The sequence below is a fragment of the Solanum stenotomum genome, chromosome 3 (assembly GCF_019186545.1).
Source record: "Solanum stenotomum isolate F172 chromosome 3, ASM1918654v1, whole genome shotgun sequence".
Classification (NCBI taxonomy): Eukaryota; Viridiplantae; Streptophyta; class Magnoliopsida; order Solanales; family Solanaceae; genus Solanum; species Solanum stenotomum.
The window spans coordinates 3664923-3680827 of NC_064284.1; the positions used below are offsets into that span (position 1 = coordinate 3664923).

The window sequence follows — 15905 nt, forward strand, 5'->3', positions numbered from 1 at the left end:
GAACGCGTGTTCATCCTCTATGGTACTGAATGTTTTTGGTGGCCATCCATTTATTTGGTGGTGCTAATGTACATGTATGTTGAAATTAACAACCCTTGGGTTGGGTCTTTAACTCTTGTTAGTTTTCTCAGGCAGTATCTGATGTTTTCTTAGCAACTAGTAGTATGGACTCTTGTTGGTAAAGCTGAAACTGGATCTTGAAGGTAATTGAATGACATGTCTTGCTCTTTTTAGCAAGTCTGAACTATTTGTGATTCATTCTTTCTGTCAAATGAGGAAAGCCTGCCTTCATTATTGATGTCTATTACACTTCCCCGTTCTATTTTAGTCGTCGCTTTAGCTTTTTTATGCTTGTTAAGAAAATAATAAATACAGTGTATAACTTTTTTTACGCTTATTAAGTAATCAAAAAATATAATGTTGATTTCGTTAGGTTATGCTTGGTAGATAGATATTTTTGTCAAATATTTTGCCTACTTTTTTTAATGCTAAGGGTATAGTTGAAAATAATTGTCAACTCTAATTTTGAATTTCTAAAATGACAATTATTTTGGAACAAATTTTATGAGCTAAAACAATAATTAAAGTGGAATGGAACACAAGAAAGAGTTGCTTACATGGCTAATGTCTCTCGTTCCAATCCTAATGTTGTTGGTTCGAGTCACCAGGATTGATGTGCAAGGTGTTATCCACTTAAGCAACTCTTTCTTTTTTACCGTAAATCATTTCAAAATTGCAATTAGCAAACTTGTTTGTGTGACCAATAAAAAGACGACAAAATGAAAATTTTTGTAAAATCGTCTAAAAATAGCAATTACTAGTAAACTTGGTTGTGTGACCAATAAAAAGACAACAAAACGAAAAATATTGATTTGGATTAAATCAAAACATTTAATAGAACAAAAATTTGAGAACTGCCTTTTCAGTAAATATTCCATCACATATATGAGATAATTTATTCCATCTCTAAGGTATAAGATAAATAGTCCAAGAATTACCTAATACCTCCTATTTTGTTGCATGTGGAATTATTATACATCTACATGAAAGTTTAGTCTTTTCATTGCAAGATGATACTATCCTATTTTTTGAATGATGCGTAAGAAAACAAAGACGACTATATAGTTACGCAACAAATACTTTTTATCCTTGTATTGCCAATGAATTCACGTGGATTTACTTAATCCTATTGAAGGCATGCATATTCAATAAATAGGAAGAGGATTTTCATGAAGTTATTATATTTAAATATGATAGATTTAAGAACGATTTTGTTTTCATTGATCAACGTAATGAAGATTCTATGTATGATTATTTAATTGCAAAATAGTTTGATAAGAATGAAATCTGCATGTAGATGCACTTGATAAGAAAGAAAATGAAAATTTGAAAATATTATGAAAATCGATCATACTATTTGTGTGTTTGTGAATATGAAATATTGCTATATTGTTGAAAATTAATAATACATAAGAAAAAAATGTTTACTATTATTAGTGATAGTATTTAATGGTAACAAACAGTCGAGCTTTGTGGTAAACACTAGGAACATATTGATTAGTACATTTATTGCAAAACATCCTCAAACTTGTGTATTAACAGAAGATGTTATACATATTGTTAATGGGATAATACGTATGCGTAACCCAAAATAAATTTGTGGTAGCTAAGTTTGCAAAAGCATAAACTATTAGTGGCAAATTATTGCAACTAGTAAAGGCATTCGCAGAAGTTGCTACAAATAGCACTTTTTACAGTCGTTAAAATTTGCTGCTAAAAAGGAACTTGTAGCGGCGACTAATAGAGCATTAGTGACGACAATAGTCGCTACCATAACTTTTTTGTTGCGACTTTATAGCTATTAGTGGCGACTATAGTTGCTGCGAATACTTTCTTTTCGCGACGACTGTTATAGCTATTTAGCGACAACAAAGCCGTAAGTAATATCTACTTTTACTAGCGACTAATAAATGAATTCACCGCCACTAATACAAGTTTTTAGTGGCGACTTAGTAACACTATTGACGAAGAAATCGCTACTAATAACACACTTTTAGCGGCGATTTTAAAGCTATTCGTGGCGACTATACTTGCTGCTAATACGGACTTTTAGCGACGATTCTTTTTGCTATAACGACGACAAAAGCCGCTAATGCATACTTTTAGTTGCGTTGAATATATGTATTAGCGTCGACTAATAGAGGTATTTGCGGCGACTAAAGCTGTTATGAATGTTTTTTTTTCATGTGTATTAATAGTTGCTTTTTGTAAATTTATTGAAGACTCCGTTTAGCCTAAACTTCTTCTTTATGATTCAATCAGAGACAGCTTATGCATCAATAGTTTCCACGTTCATCCTGGCTAACAATATTTATTTTGACGTTTTAATATTTATCAATGAATTATTTGACATATTTGCTAATTTTTCTAAAATTAATTGCAAACTCCAATTCACCTGAAATTTGGTGGGTCCTTTGAAAACGACCAATGGAAATCGGGATCACTAGATCATACCTGGTAGGACGAAAAGATTTTTAGCATTCCCCAAACCTTCGGTGGCATATTTCTTTTCCTTTATGATAGTCATGTTGCATTTGGCCACACTTTTAGACTTCATATGTTTTCATTTTTTTAGTCGTCTCAAGAAAATTCAACTGTCTTTCATTATGAAATTGAATATGCCTTTGTCTTAGCAAAGTAGTAATGATGAAGAAAGAAAACTAGTAAAGTGACATTTTTTACTTTTTGATAAACGGAGGATTCCACATCATTAGTAGCATTGCCCCCTCTTTCACTATATGCTACTAACAACAAATTAAGGTTCCCATAAACTTATAGGCTACTAAAATACTTTGACTTATGAAAGCTCACAGAAGCAATGCCACAATACAGTTGTAGTTAACATTAGTTTTTTTGTAAGCTTAACATTATGTATTATAGGCTCTCAAGCTCCATAAGACCCCTATGAATTTTCTGTCAAAACTTGTCACTTCTGAGCTTAAGTTGGTACTAAATCCAAATTAGCTTGCACCATATGAGCTTTTAATATCTCAATAAACATATTTGTTTAGAAGACTACTTTTACATAGTACAGAGTCTATTGACACTAGAGCCGGGGGGGGGGAGCTTAGCCGTCTGTACATTTTAGAAGAACTACTTGTACTTTTTTTTTGCATAGTATAGAGTTTACTGACACTAGAGGGGGGGGGGGGGGTTGGGAGGCGCTTACCCGTCTTTACATTATTTACAGGTTCAAAATCTCATTGAACAGAGTAGAGAATCCTAACTCCTCGGTCATTTCAGGTAGGGCAGTCAGAATCTGTTGTGGGCAGTGTAATGACTCTGGTGTTGTAAGATCCGCAGAACCCACACTTGTGATACAACCAATGGAAGGGCGTTCGACATTTCTGTTCACAATCATTGCAAAGAATATCCTGTATATGAAATGTCATATTAGATGGATGATTTAAGGAAAATACGGGTTCATCACATAAGTATCATCACCTAGCACCAAATTATATAGTATTTGCTATTATTAGAAGTTAGAACAACTACCAAACAGATCATCAAAATTAAGTACCGAGTAGAACTTTTTTTCCCAATAAGTACATTATTGATGTTGAGACTCGAGACAGCTCATAACAACAATGTCACCTTGTGGCAACAACAACTCACAAAACAAAATCACTCTTCTGGTTGCCATCTCTTCTGCTCCTTCTAGACTTCTTGAAGTTTTATGGAGCAAACAAAAGAAATTACTCAAGAAGACAACCAAATAATCATGCTATATATGTTTTTTCATCCCACCAACGTGACCGCAGAATCATACTATACATGTTCTCCATCCCATCGACAAATTGAAAACCTTACCAAATATGTTAATGCAAGTCCAAGAACTTGAAAGAAAATGTGAAATGGAAAAGTTAATTAAGAAGGCAAACCTGCCAATGATTCCGGTACTCCTCTGGAAGAACCTCATTAGCCAGCAGAGCATCGAGCATTCCAAAATAAACCTGGCAGGCAAAATGTCAATTACTGTTAAAATATCCAATTCTCTCAGACGTCCTTCGCACTAATTACACCTTCAAGGACAATTTTATGAATTACAACAGCTCAGCAAATAGAACCCATCCAACCAACCCTCAAAGACTGCCCCCCTCCCAGGAAAATCAAGAACACAAAAAGGAGAAAAAAGATGTAGCGAGGAGAGGCACGACCCACAAATCAAAAGAAAATGATTGAATTTTCAAAAAAAATGGACACTCTTCATAGCTGCTGTATGATACTTTCAAAAAGTGATCACAAAACCTCAGACTACCTAACACTCAACAACAAAGAACACAAAACTTCACACTTTAACATGCACGTACTCCTCACTTTGCCAGCGATCGTGCTTGGAGGCAGCAACGATAAACATTTTAGTCACATAGTGCAACCTAAAAAGAATATTATAGAAGGAGATCACTAGAAAATTCTCTTACCGCCATATTACCCATGGATTTGCTGCATATCGGGCAAATGTAGTTACTGGAAGCATATGCCTGGCAGAGAGAGCATGATTAAACTTAACCAAACTTAAAGTGAATTAGTTCCCAAAAGTCTTTAGAAGTCAGAGCGTATGCATACTATATAATGTGATTTGAATTTTCACCTGAAAGCAAGCCGAGTGCATGTAATGCCCACAAGGCAGAGGTCTAACTGTTGCACTGGAAGTAAACAAAAACTCACAGCAAATGGGACAATTTGTTTCTAACGCCTTCTCCAAACACTTGTGATCAACCAAACCTTTTCCCAGACAACAATTGCATTTCATGCAATGATAAAAATCAATTCCAAGACCGTGTCCAACACGACAAAGGTTGCAAGAAGGACAGTGATATATCGGCCTGATACACAAGAGAATTATTCAGTAGAAGAAAACTGGCTGCTCTCATACATCAGTTTTCCAGAGAAATAGAGGATGTGTCAATCCTATTTGTTTTCATTGTCAATCCCATTCCTGGCTCCAGAGAAATAGTGAACATGTTGTTATGGGTGGGTCGGTTCAAATATTAGTCGTTGTTGGGATTATAATACAGAGATTGTTTATGCCAAGAATAAAAATGAAGGGACTGTTATACGGTGAATACTATAGTAAGTCTATGCATTAAATAATAATACATGGAATGTTACAGGGAGTACTACTTACATTTTTATATGCAAGTACTTTACCCGCATATTGCTAATACACAGAGGCAGACCAACATGGTTCAGTAAGGGTGCACGTGCACCCGTTAACTTCGAAAAAAATCATGTGTATATATGATATCTATCTTAAGAAACTAGAAAAATTAACAGTACACCCATAAATAACATAAAAGTGCCCTTGTGTAATTGGTATAAGCTAGTGATGTCACCTACAAGACCCAGGTTCGAACCTAGCTATTACCTATTTTATTTTTTTTATTTTAAGTTTAGCTTAGAGCTTATATTGGTGCACCCGAAGTCTTCAAAACCTGGGTTCGCCTCTGCTAATACACATACTCTTATTCCATATCTATCACACACAAAACAATACGTAAATTCTAACATAACTTAATGCTGGTATTATGCATTAGTTAGGACTTCTTCTTATACGGCCAACCAAAAGCTGCACTAGCTATGCATGAATTATTTTTCCTAGTCCCTCCAACCAAACGATCCTTTAATGACCTATGTAAGAGCTAAACCTACAACCAGGTGATATTGTCAAGAACTACGATACTTCCAAGGTCATTAGATGACAAAAACAGATCATGCAATTCTTCCTCTGCTAATTGAGGTATACTTAAAAGATGCACTCCAAAGGATAAACCCGTGAAGTAGGCTTTAAGCAACACATTTATGCAAAACTCTAAAATAAAAATCTGAGTGGACTCGTCTACCTCTCGTCGTCAAAGAACTTGCATATACTGCAATAGTATTTTGCCATGGAAAATCCATTGCATGATGGTGTCGTGCAGCTGGGTCTAATTGGTTGAACTTTTAAGCAACGCATGCACATCATCTCTAGTGTCGCTTTCCTAGAAAAAGAATAAACTTGAGATAAAAAGAACCCAACTACAAGCTCAAGCATTTCTAGCTAAAGTTTACCTGTCCATTGAATGGTCGCTCACTTCATCATGGCAGAATCTGCATGCAAACAATTTTCCACAGCAAGCTGCAAGAAGTTTGCAGTTTCTTTTGTAGTGTTCACATCCAAAAATCTGCTTCTCCGTATCTCGAAAAGACGGTGAACACCCAACAACATCTTCACAACGTGAGATTTCTTCTGTTGATGCTTGTGATTTCTGCTGAGAGGCTATCCAACGGCTGAGTACATGGAAAAATGACCAAGCTGAGGTTTACTATCTCTATTTATCTACAGTTCAAGATGCAATACATAATAATAGCAAAAGGAAGCACCCAGACAAACCTGGTCATCAGATTTTGAATTAAATAAGATTTCCTCCTTGGATCAAGAGTTGAATCCCAGTGAACTTTTCTAATCTCCGACTCAAGTTCTGTTTGATTCATACGGAAAATGTCTTTCCAACCGGGTTTGAACATATGGTCACTCTGATCCAAGCCTTCATGTGAATCAACACCTGTCTTATCAAGGAACAGTTGTTACCTCCATTAGATGCAATAAACGGTCAAGCCATAAATTAAGCACTAAACTGCAAATCCAAGAGCAGTATATGCAATGAAATAATTAATGTCATAGCAATAACCTCTGTTTGTATAGCTATTTTGCAAGGCTTCAGGCTGCGAAGATACTTCTGGATTTCGTCTCCAACATTCGTTGAGCCATTCACTGAACATGGTGTTTCTTGTAGCCTGCTTTAATGTGTCCATCATCTTATTCTGCTCATCCTGAGTAAGAGCAGAAGTTACCCAAGGCAGCATTGACTGAAGTACTTCAGCCCCTGTGCTTCCAATTATACGACCAACAATTATGTCTTGTTCCTCCATAGAGAAATGCTTGCCAAATAGTGGCCACAGCTCATGTTCTTCTCTGAATATATGCTGATCCAGGCTAACTCTGATTGATTTACACATTCCTTGAACCTTTGTGGCAAGCTCATTGTATTTTCTTTTGCAATCCCTATCATACAGGCCAGTAGACTCAAGAATACTCCTCCCAGACTCCTTCAACCCTTTGTGAAGTTCCGAAAGATTAGTGAGGGCAGATGATATGTCTTCAAACAGCTTCTCCTCCTGCTTATGGTCCAACATATAGGAATGAGACACATTGTGGAGTGCTTCTTTAGATTCAAGTTCAGGGAAAACTATCTCATCCTCGGCATTACTGTGGGCTCTGTACAAACCCCAAAGCAACCGGAATCTTCCAATGAACTGCCGAAGAAAAGTCTCAGGACAGTCACTAAGCTTACCAGATTCAACATCAAGATACTCCAAATCTTTTTGTATCGCCTTATGAAATTTGAATATGGTGTCAATGGGATGCACTTTATGGTTGGGTTGAGAAGAGGTACAATCTGTCTCCCAGATAAAGAGGCTTGACTCAAGAGAAGGAGCAGCAGAGCTGAAGGTCAACGAACGAAGAGATTTTGGTGTGGATATAGTAGTTAGTACTAGATTATTATCACTAACCCCCAATCCTGGGACACGACATGACTGATCATTGCAAGATATATTACAAGCATTTACACCCTTGGACAAGTCCAATGTATCATCTTTTGTGCAAAGAGAAGTAAGGTTTCTTTTGAATGGCCTCTTAGAATCATCAGAATGGACAGAGAGAAAGCATGGACAAGGTGCTCCAGCATAATATTCTTCAATGTCAGCAAACCTTTTAACAGCGCAGCAACCAGTGACACTAGAAGACAAACATACACCATCTGTACGTCCTTTACATGCCCAGCCAGATAATAGGGTCACCAAAGCAGTATCACCTTCTGAAGCTGCAAGAGCAGAATTCAATCACATAATTCAGGAAAAAAACAAAGCTCTTGGCATACCAACTGTTCTAGCAACATAACTATTCAGCAATACCTGCTAGCTGCAAGTTCTTTAAGAAATTTCTGGCTTCATCTTCAGACAGTGCTCCCACTAGCCAGGGTAAGACTCGTTCCATCAACTTCAATGGCATTAAACACAAACTTTGGAACAAAAGTTTCCTCTGTCTGTCCCGGGTAAAATGCTTTCGAGCAAGAGGAAGAACCTATATGAAGGACAATACGGACATCATTTAGCTCTGAAGCATATTTTGCAGACATGGAGAGAAGGCAAGCAATAGCTACAAGATTATGTAGAAAGTAGATGCGAGTTCAGATGGAATTTATGGAATAAGCAGACTCTGGAGGTTATTGAACCTACAGAGCAAGTTCATATTTTTGGGAATTATTGCCTGCCAATTTTATTCACATATGGTCATGTAAATATACAATTAGACACATAATAACTAAATAATTTCAGCAAGAAAAAAATAAATTTATAATGAACCCTACCTGAACTTCTTCATTGTGAAAGTGTTGTTTAATTGTCTCAATAATTAAGTCAGCCTGAGAATATAATTTGGAGAAAAATTCAGCAGCTGAGGCGGAATTGACTTCTGTGCTTTGAATGCTCTCGATCAGGGAACGTAGCTCATTAAATTGAATTTCTTCCTCAGCATGCTCTTGGAAGAAGGAGAGCCCTCCATCTACAGCAGGAAATATGACCTTGTCCTCTGCAATGCTGCCATAAGGTAAATCTAAAGAGTAAAGTTTATGTTCAAGACAGGAAGAAAAAACTGGTTTGTTGTGGATATGCAAAATTCAATCATCAGCATTAGTAAATTGCTCATATTACAGTTTCTAACATTAGGCTCATTCATCAATAGTGCAGGATATATAATTTGAATTGTTAGACAAAGCTCCAAAATGTCAAACCACAAGCAAGATTAGCTGCCTGAACTTCTTCAAAAGATTAAAGACTAAGGGTCATTTGGTTTGAAAACAAGTTATGTTGGCTAAGTTATCCTGGTATTATTTCTTATTGACTATTTGGTTTATTGTATTAAAGATAACATGCATTACATAATTTATAAGAAGAAGTTGTTAGTTTACAAAAATACCCTCCACATTCTTTAGTAGAAAAAGGGTTTGAGAGACCTTAGGGGTATTTTTATAATTTTCATTGTTTTATCCCGGGATAACTAATCCTGATAAATTATCCAGATACTAATTACTAATCCTGGAATACTTATCCCAGGATTAGTAACCAAATAAGGGATAAGGCAGTACTAAATTTTTATCCAGGACTATCTATGCTTGTCCAGCATACCAAACGACCCCTAAAGGTATTACTTTACCAGTCCTTGCAACCACCTTATATATGTAATTTTTGGTTTTTCCAACTCGAACTTGAGCAGTTTCTTTTTCCTTTATTTTTTTTTGTTTTTAAAGAGAGTAAAGATCTGTAATACTTAACAAACTGTTATTGGAGTTGTAGAAATCAGCAATGTTCTTGTCCCTCATTAGCATACAATACAGAAAAGATCCAAAGGGTGGTTTGAGCTCAACATCAAAACCCTTTAAGACTGTTGAGTGACGTATCAACCATCAACTTTACCCATTATGCACAAGCAAAATGTATGGCTTTATAGACAACAGGCAATTTCTTTTCTTTCCCAAAAGCTCTAAATTTTCAGCCATAAACAATAAGTGAGGCATCATAGAATTTGATGAAATAAAAATCAATCATGACAGGACAAGAAAACTCATCAATTATGTCTTTATGCTCTTTTATTTGAACGGAGATCAAAATAGAAACGACAGCATGGTATACATAGTATCTTCAATGAAACTGTAGTGTCATAAGATTTGACGAATTTCGATCTATCAAATAATGAGATAAGAATTTTTATAGACCAATACCTGTGAAATATGCAGACTTGAGCTATAAACTGAAGTCTCGCATAAAAAGCTGTCAAACTAGATAATTCTCCCGCCAACTCAATTCTTCTAGCCTCTGCTGCTATTTCATCTAACTCTCTCTTAATAGCATTATGCCAATGCAATACTTCATCAATTGGATTTCCAGAATCAGTATCAAAGGTATCACCCTTTAGCCTGAATTTTCTTTTCCCAGGGCTGGAAGATTCACACACACACTTCTCGTTTCCTGGCGCACAAGTTTCAGTGACAGAGTTAAAATCCACAGAGCATGGAGGGTCAGCATCAATATCATGCCCACCAACTGCAGTGACACACTTTCCATCTTCCATCCAGGAGAAAATTACCTTCAAGAAAAGAAGCACAGCAAGCAACACAATTTAAGAGGAGAAAATAGAAAAGGCAAACAGAGAGAGAGAGAGAAGTGGTTAGCATCTAGAAGTTAAAAAACCTGTTGGAGAAGCTTCTCTTTCGGAATAATCATAGACAAGCACTTCTGCATATCCTTGTGCTCATCAGGAGATATAGAGGATGAAAGCCAGGGAAGGAACTTTTTCATCATATTCACAGGAATGCTACAAAGGAACTGCCAAACAAGTGATGCCTGCTCATCCATTGAGAATTTCTCAGTGAGCAAAGGGAACACCTGTCAGAAATATTTGTAGTCAATAAACATGTAAATCGTATGGATTCTCAAAGCAATTGGATTTTGTGAGATCAATACTGACATCACGTAGGACTTTCGGAATAATTTTTTTGAGCTAAAGTGACTATTATTTTAAGGGAGTATTCACTAAAATGTAATGTAATAAGATACAAGAAGAGATCCATACAAAGTTACTATCCGGTCACACCAATTACACAAAGGCTCAAGTGGGAATGGTCTTAAGAAAAAGAGTGAGGGAAAAAAAGGGAATATGCAAGAAAAGGACAACATCAACTGCCATTGTGGCAACTTCACATCACCAAAGAATTCAAATTCCGTATTTATCCCTGTGAGAACTACAAAACTTGAATTATCTCTTATGTGTGTGTGCGTATATATAAGTTCCATGATACGCAGGCTTCAAACTCAAGATATAAAAGTAACGATTTTAATTAAAGATGTATAATACTATTTTTCTTTATAATTAATATACTCTAATGACACGTTAAACATGTCTTGTTGATAAGTTCTTAATCACATAACTGGAAAATTTCAAATAAAATATTATTTATGAGGAAGAGAGTTTGACTCGAGAATTAGAAGATATCAAAAGGACACAAGCGATTTGATATTTTATAAAATAACATGATTTAAAATATGTAATAATTACAATTTGATGAAGATCATAAATAAAAAATGTTGGCCTCGTTATAAATTTGTAAGCATGTAATTTCTTAGTTATAGATAGAAATAAATTTATTTCGCTTATTAAGTTTAAATGTCATTCATAATTTCAAGTGACATGAGTTTTTGCAAAATTTATTTTTTTCATCTTATAGAATCATCTAATACAACAAAAGAAAACGACGGGAGTATTAACTAAAAGGTAACGTAATAAGTGACGAGAAGAGATTCATACAAAGTTACTACCAGGTCACACCAATTATGTTGAGTATCCCACATCCGTGGAAAGGGTCATTTGGTCTCCTTATATGGTTATGGGAAATCACTCCCCCATGAGTTAACTTTTGGGATTGAGTTAGGCCAATCCATTTCTTTCTCAAGGAGTCAGGTTCATCCCAATTCATCGTTTTCGATATTCATCCCCCATCTTATATTGTTCACACTCCAAATGTCCAGTCATGGGCGTGAGGAGAGTGTTGAGTATCCCACATCGGTCGGATAAGGTGTGAGCAGGAATGTTGAGTATACCATATTGGTCGGATAAGGCATCAGGGGGAGTGTTGAGTATCCCACATTGGTTGGATAAGGTCATTTTATTTCCTTAAATGGTCTTAGGCAATCTTCTCTTATGAGCTAACTTTGGGATTGAGTTAGACCCAAGATTTATTTCTTTATCAAATTACAAAGGCCAAAGTAGGAATGGTTAGCATCAATTGAGATGTGTGGCGACGTCACATCACTAAAGAATTGAATTTCCAAATTTACCCAATGAGGACTACAAAACTTGATATATATATATGTAATAACCAAACCATTGATAGGCCAGGTTACACCGACAGGTTATATCTAGACACATATATACTCTAGGCAAAACCAACCCTTCTTGTAAGTAGTTGAGCTTTGTCCTGCTTTTCGGTGGGATTAGGCTGGGTGGGAGCTTGGAAGTGTCGTAGTATTAGTCGTATACATGCAGTTTCTGCTTTTGATAGTTGTTACCATATGTTGTCTTTTGTGTTTTAGTTACCACATTAAAGCACGCTTAAGCCATAAAGTGAGGCTCAAAACGTTTTGAACGCTTCACCTCGCTTTATGTGCGCTTCACTGTCATCATCAAGGCTCTAAGACATACTTTTCCTTGTGTATGTTTTCTCCATTTGCACCTTTTTCTCAATAAAGCCCATACTTTATTTGCGCTTTGCACTTAAAGCCCCAATGAACCTTAGTGGTTTTTTGCGTTTTTCGCTTTTGATAATACTGTTCATAATTACTTTGACTTGTTGCACTTGAGTTGAGTGTCTTTTGGAAACATCCTCTCTACCTCCACGAGGTTGGGGTAAGATTGGGTACACCCTACCCTCCGTAGAACCCACTTGTGGGATTTCACTGGGTGTGTTGTTATTCTTGTAATGAAGTTCCAGTTTGTACCGAAGAATGGGTATTGTTCATAGATAATCATATTATGTTGTAGATTCTTTACTTTTGGTCTACTACTTGTGAAATAATAAAAATTTTCTATGAATGTCTTAATTAAATTCTTTATAAATAAAAATATTCAAAGATATCAAGAAGCTCATAATGAAGAGGTAATAGCACGAGATCTTCTAGAAATCTCAACAAATATCATGCAAGTATAACAAAAATTAGGGTACTCCTTTATTGGTCAAATTCGAGAGTAGGAGCACTACATTTGTACCATATGGAATATCCAATGAATGTTTTTTCAACTTCAACTTACTTTTATAGACTCCAAGGAAAAAAATAACAATAGACAAGTGTATAATTGGTACAGTTGCACACGAGTTACCCCAACTTCAACTCATTTGAAAAATGAATTGTGCCATTGTGTTGATGATCCACTTGATTCCATATTTAGGTGACCAATCCTATTTAACTGCTGCAGAAATAGGTCGAGTATCCGAAATACCAGCACTACACCAGCCGCAACACCTCTGAAGGCTCTGAAAGTTGGTTTTCCCTTCTCTATGGTAGTAATCTCATGGCTCATATAAAGTAGGACATGGAAAAAATCGCATACTAGGAGAAGAATAAAAATGATGTAACATCGCTCACATAAGAACATACAATTTTTGGATTAATAGAGACTGTAAAAACTGACAACTGAGATGGTATATTAACATGTGGAATCCTTGAACATGAAACTTAAGCAGTGTCTCCTACAAGAATACCTGTTCTTCCTCTTTTGACATGTGCTGACTAACAGAAGTTTGCAATGCCCCAGTACAAGATGCTAGCTCTCGTGGAAATCTTTCGCAATTCTGCTTCTCAGAATTTAAGATCTCAAAAAGGTGATCAAAAAGATCATTTTCACCTTGGTGCTCTAAGGAGTATGTTGGCGCTACATTCTTCACACGTATATCAAGAGCTGGAAAGATCACCTGCAATTGTTATAATCATGTTATCATCTCTATCAAAGGCATGACAAGGAGACATTTACAAAGTAGACCCAACTAGGAAACATGTCACTTTATCACGCATAACAAAAAAAAAGTCAATCATCCACGTACTTTTTCTTATAATCCAAAAGGATTTCATTGCATGTTACACCAAGATGGTTTAACTTCTACAAGAAGTAAGGCATTCAGTATCCAGAAAATCATCCAACTGTCTATACAAAATGGAATGATTACACCAAAAACACCGTTCAAGCGAAAGGCCTCCTTCGACATTTTTATGTTGTTCTTCCTGCTCCTTCAAAAGTCATTCAATATTTTTCTAGCCAAATCATCCAAAAATGCACAAGAGGTATTGTCTTCCATGTTGCACCTTTCTAGTCTCTATTCTCTCTATCCTCTAACTTTCTATAACTTCCGCAACTTCTTTTAGAAGGTATCCAAGCTTATTAAACAAAGAATACACAAATGACCAGACTGAAATACTTCGGCAATTAAATTGTATAGGGTGAGCGTAATATCGGTGGTCTCTGCAGATCTAAACTTAAGGTCTTCACCATTAACCCCAAATCCATTATCATTTAATATAAGAAAGAGAATAAACACACTACCAAATGGAAATACAAACATGTCATGTACGTCAATTGGCAATAGCACTGAGGACCGCCATTTTAACCATTAGACCATCAAAGCATACAATGTTTAAACAGAGTTTCTCTATCTCAACAAGATGTCCATCCTTAATCTGCAGTAGAAGAAGAATGTAATTTGTATTCTAATCCCCATCGTGGCCTGATAAAGGGATTACTTTCATGTATGAGCAGTCTACAAGGCTTGTTGAGGACTCTTGTCCTCACCAAACAAGGAACAACCTATTTAGCATTATCTATAAAACTAGATTGCTCCAAAAAGGAAAAAAATGAAACTAACACCGTCAGAAGAAGTGCCAAGAAATTAGAGATGAGAAGTATTGATTGATTAGGATCAGACTTCAGAGTGTTTGCCCCAATAAAAAACAGAACAGACATTAACAGAAAACATGTACACAAATCACTATTCATAAGAAGGATCACACAGCTAAACAACAGGTAAATAGGGAAGATCACTAAAAATTCAATGGCAACAAGAAGCAGCATAATGTTGGGAAAAAAAATTTAGTAACTTAATAGAATGGCTTGATTGGCAATTCCATATACAGATAAGCCAATGCCACTTGATACAACAATGTTAAGACACAAAAACAATCTGCTAGTGAAACTGAAGCATTCAAAAGTTGTTTTGTTACCTCATCTTCAGCATGACAATGGTGCTTGTAAACTGATCTAAGAAAACGGTACCGCTTTAGCAAAGGCTGTATATCTTCCAATTGTCCAGTAGCATACGCTAACGCCGAACGGTGAAGTGCATCAAGCTCCAGCCGAATTGCCTTATGAAAAAAAAGAAAAAACAGAATTGGAGACTCCTGCTTACCACCACTAGTCTCCTTTTCCAAAACTCCATTAGAAGACGATGCAGAGGAATCCACCGCATTGACTCCTCCGCCACATAAAACCGCTACTCCTCCACCTCCCTCTCTCCCTTGAGTCGCCATTCTCCACCGCTTCTAGCCCTAATTTCTCCAAAATTTTCAACAATTCTGAATACTCAAAATAGAATTGGCACTTTCTCCTTTCTGTTTTTATCCTTCACGTCTGCAGACAAAAACACACACAGTTTTCCTCTCTGTGTGTGAATTCAGAAATTTTGCAACACGTAGTTTTTGTATTAGAGAAATTTGCATTCAAAGACTCCGCCAGAAATGTCTTTATGTGACTAGTCAGTCATACGTGTGCACATAATACGTAACCTTTTTCTCTTTTTCTTTTTCTTTCTCAATTTAGATACACATAACTACTTTTTAATTATCAAATCATGAATATTTTTTACACATAATAAGGGATTCCTAGTTATGGATTAGAACTGGTGGAATACTTTTCTTCATACTTTGACCTGGACCCCATGTGCCACATTGGATTATCTTCTTTTTTATACCTTAAAACACGAATAGTAAAAAATTATTCAGATGTTAAACACTCTTCATTTTCAATTTTAAAATTTAAATCTCAAACAAATTAAAGTTCCACTAAATGATATTTACATTATAAAACTTTATATTAGAAAAGAAAAAAGTATTTTCAGCAATAATACTATGTTTTTACTTTGTTTGGAAAATTAACATCTAAAACTGATTAATTAAAGGTAAAGAAAAGTAAGTAGGGACGAATT

The 15905-nt window shown here is 35.9% G+C and overlaps 1 protein-coding gene across 1 annotated transcript; it reads right to left on the minus strand.

Moving 5' to 3' along the window:
- Nucleotides 1–3011: 3011 nt before the first annotated feature.
- LOC125858531 (zinc finger protein BRUTUS-like) lies at nucleotides 3012–15416 on the minus strand. Its single transcript, XM_049538333.1, has 14 exons — nucleotides 14926–15416; nucleotides 13416–13625; nucleotides 10351–10545; nucleotides 9882–10246; nucleotides 8472–8700; nucleotides 8017–8185; nucleotides 6732–7925; nucleotides 6434–6605; nucleotides 6112–6330; nucleotides 5904–6041; nucleotides 4652–4886; nucleotides 4482–4541; nucleotides 3942–4013; nucleotides 3012–3434 (listed from the first exon to the last, which is right to left on the minus strand). Exons 1-14 carry the CDS (start codon nucleotides 15229–15231, stop codon nucleotides 3300–3302), a joined length of 3699 nt encoding a protein of 1232 aa, XP_049394290.1. The 5' UTR covers nucleotides 15232–15416; the 3' UTR covers nucleotides 3012–3299.
- Between the last annotated feature and the right edge of the window lie 489 nt (nucleotides 15417–15905).

Bases quoted from the DNA above. Each gene is read 5' to 3' on its own strand.
- LOC125858531 (XM_049538333.1), bottom strand. From the start codon at position 15,231: ATGGCGACTCAAGGGAGAGAGGGAGGTGGAGGAGTAGCGGTTTTATGT. The intron at 10,247-10,350 runs GTTTTTTAACTT...CTTTTCTTGAAG, and splicing joins AAGAGAAGCTTCTCCAACAG to GTAATTTTCTCCTGGATGGA. The intron at 3,435-3,941 runs GTTTGCCTTCTT...TTTCATATACAG, and splicing joins AGTACCGGAATCATTGGCAG to GATATTCTTTGCAATGATTG.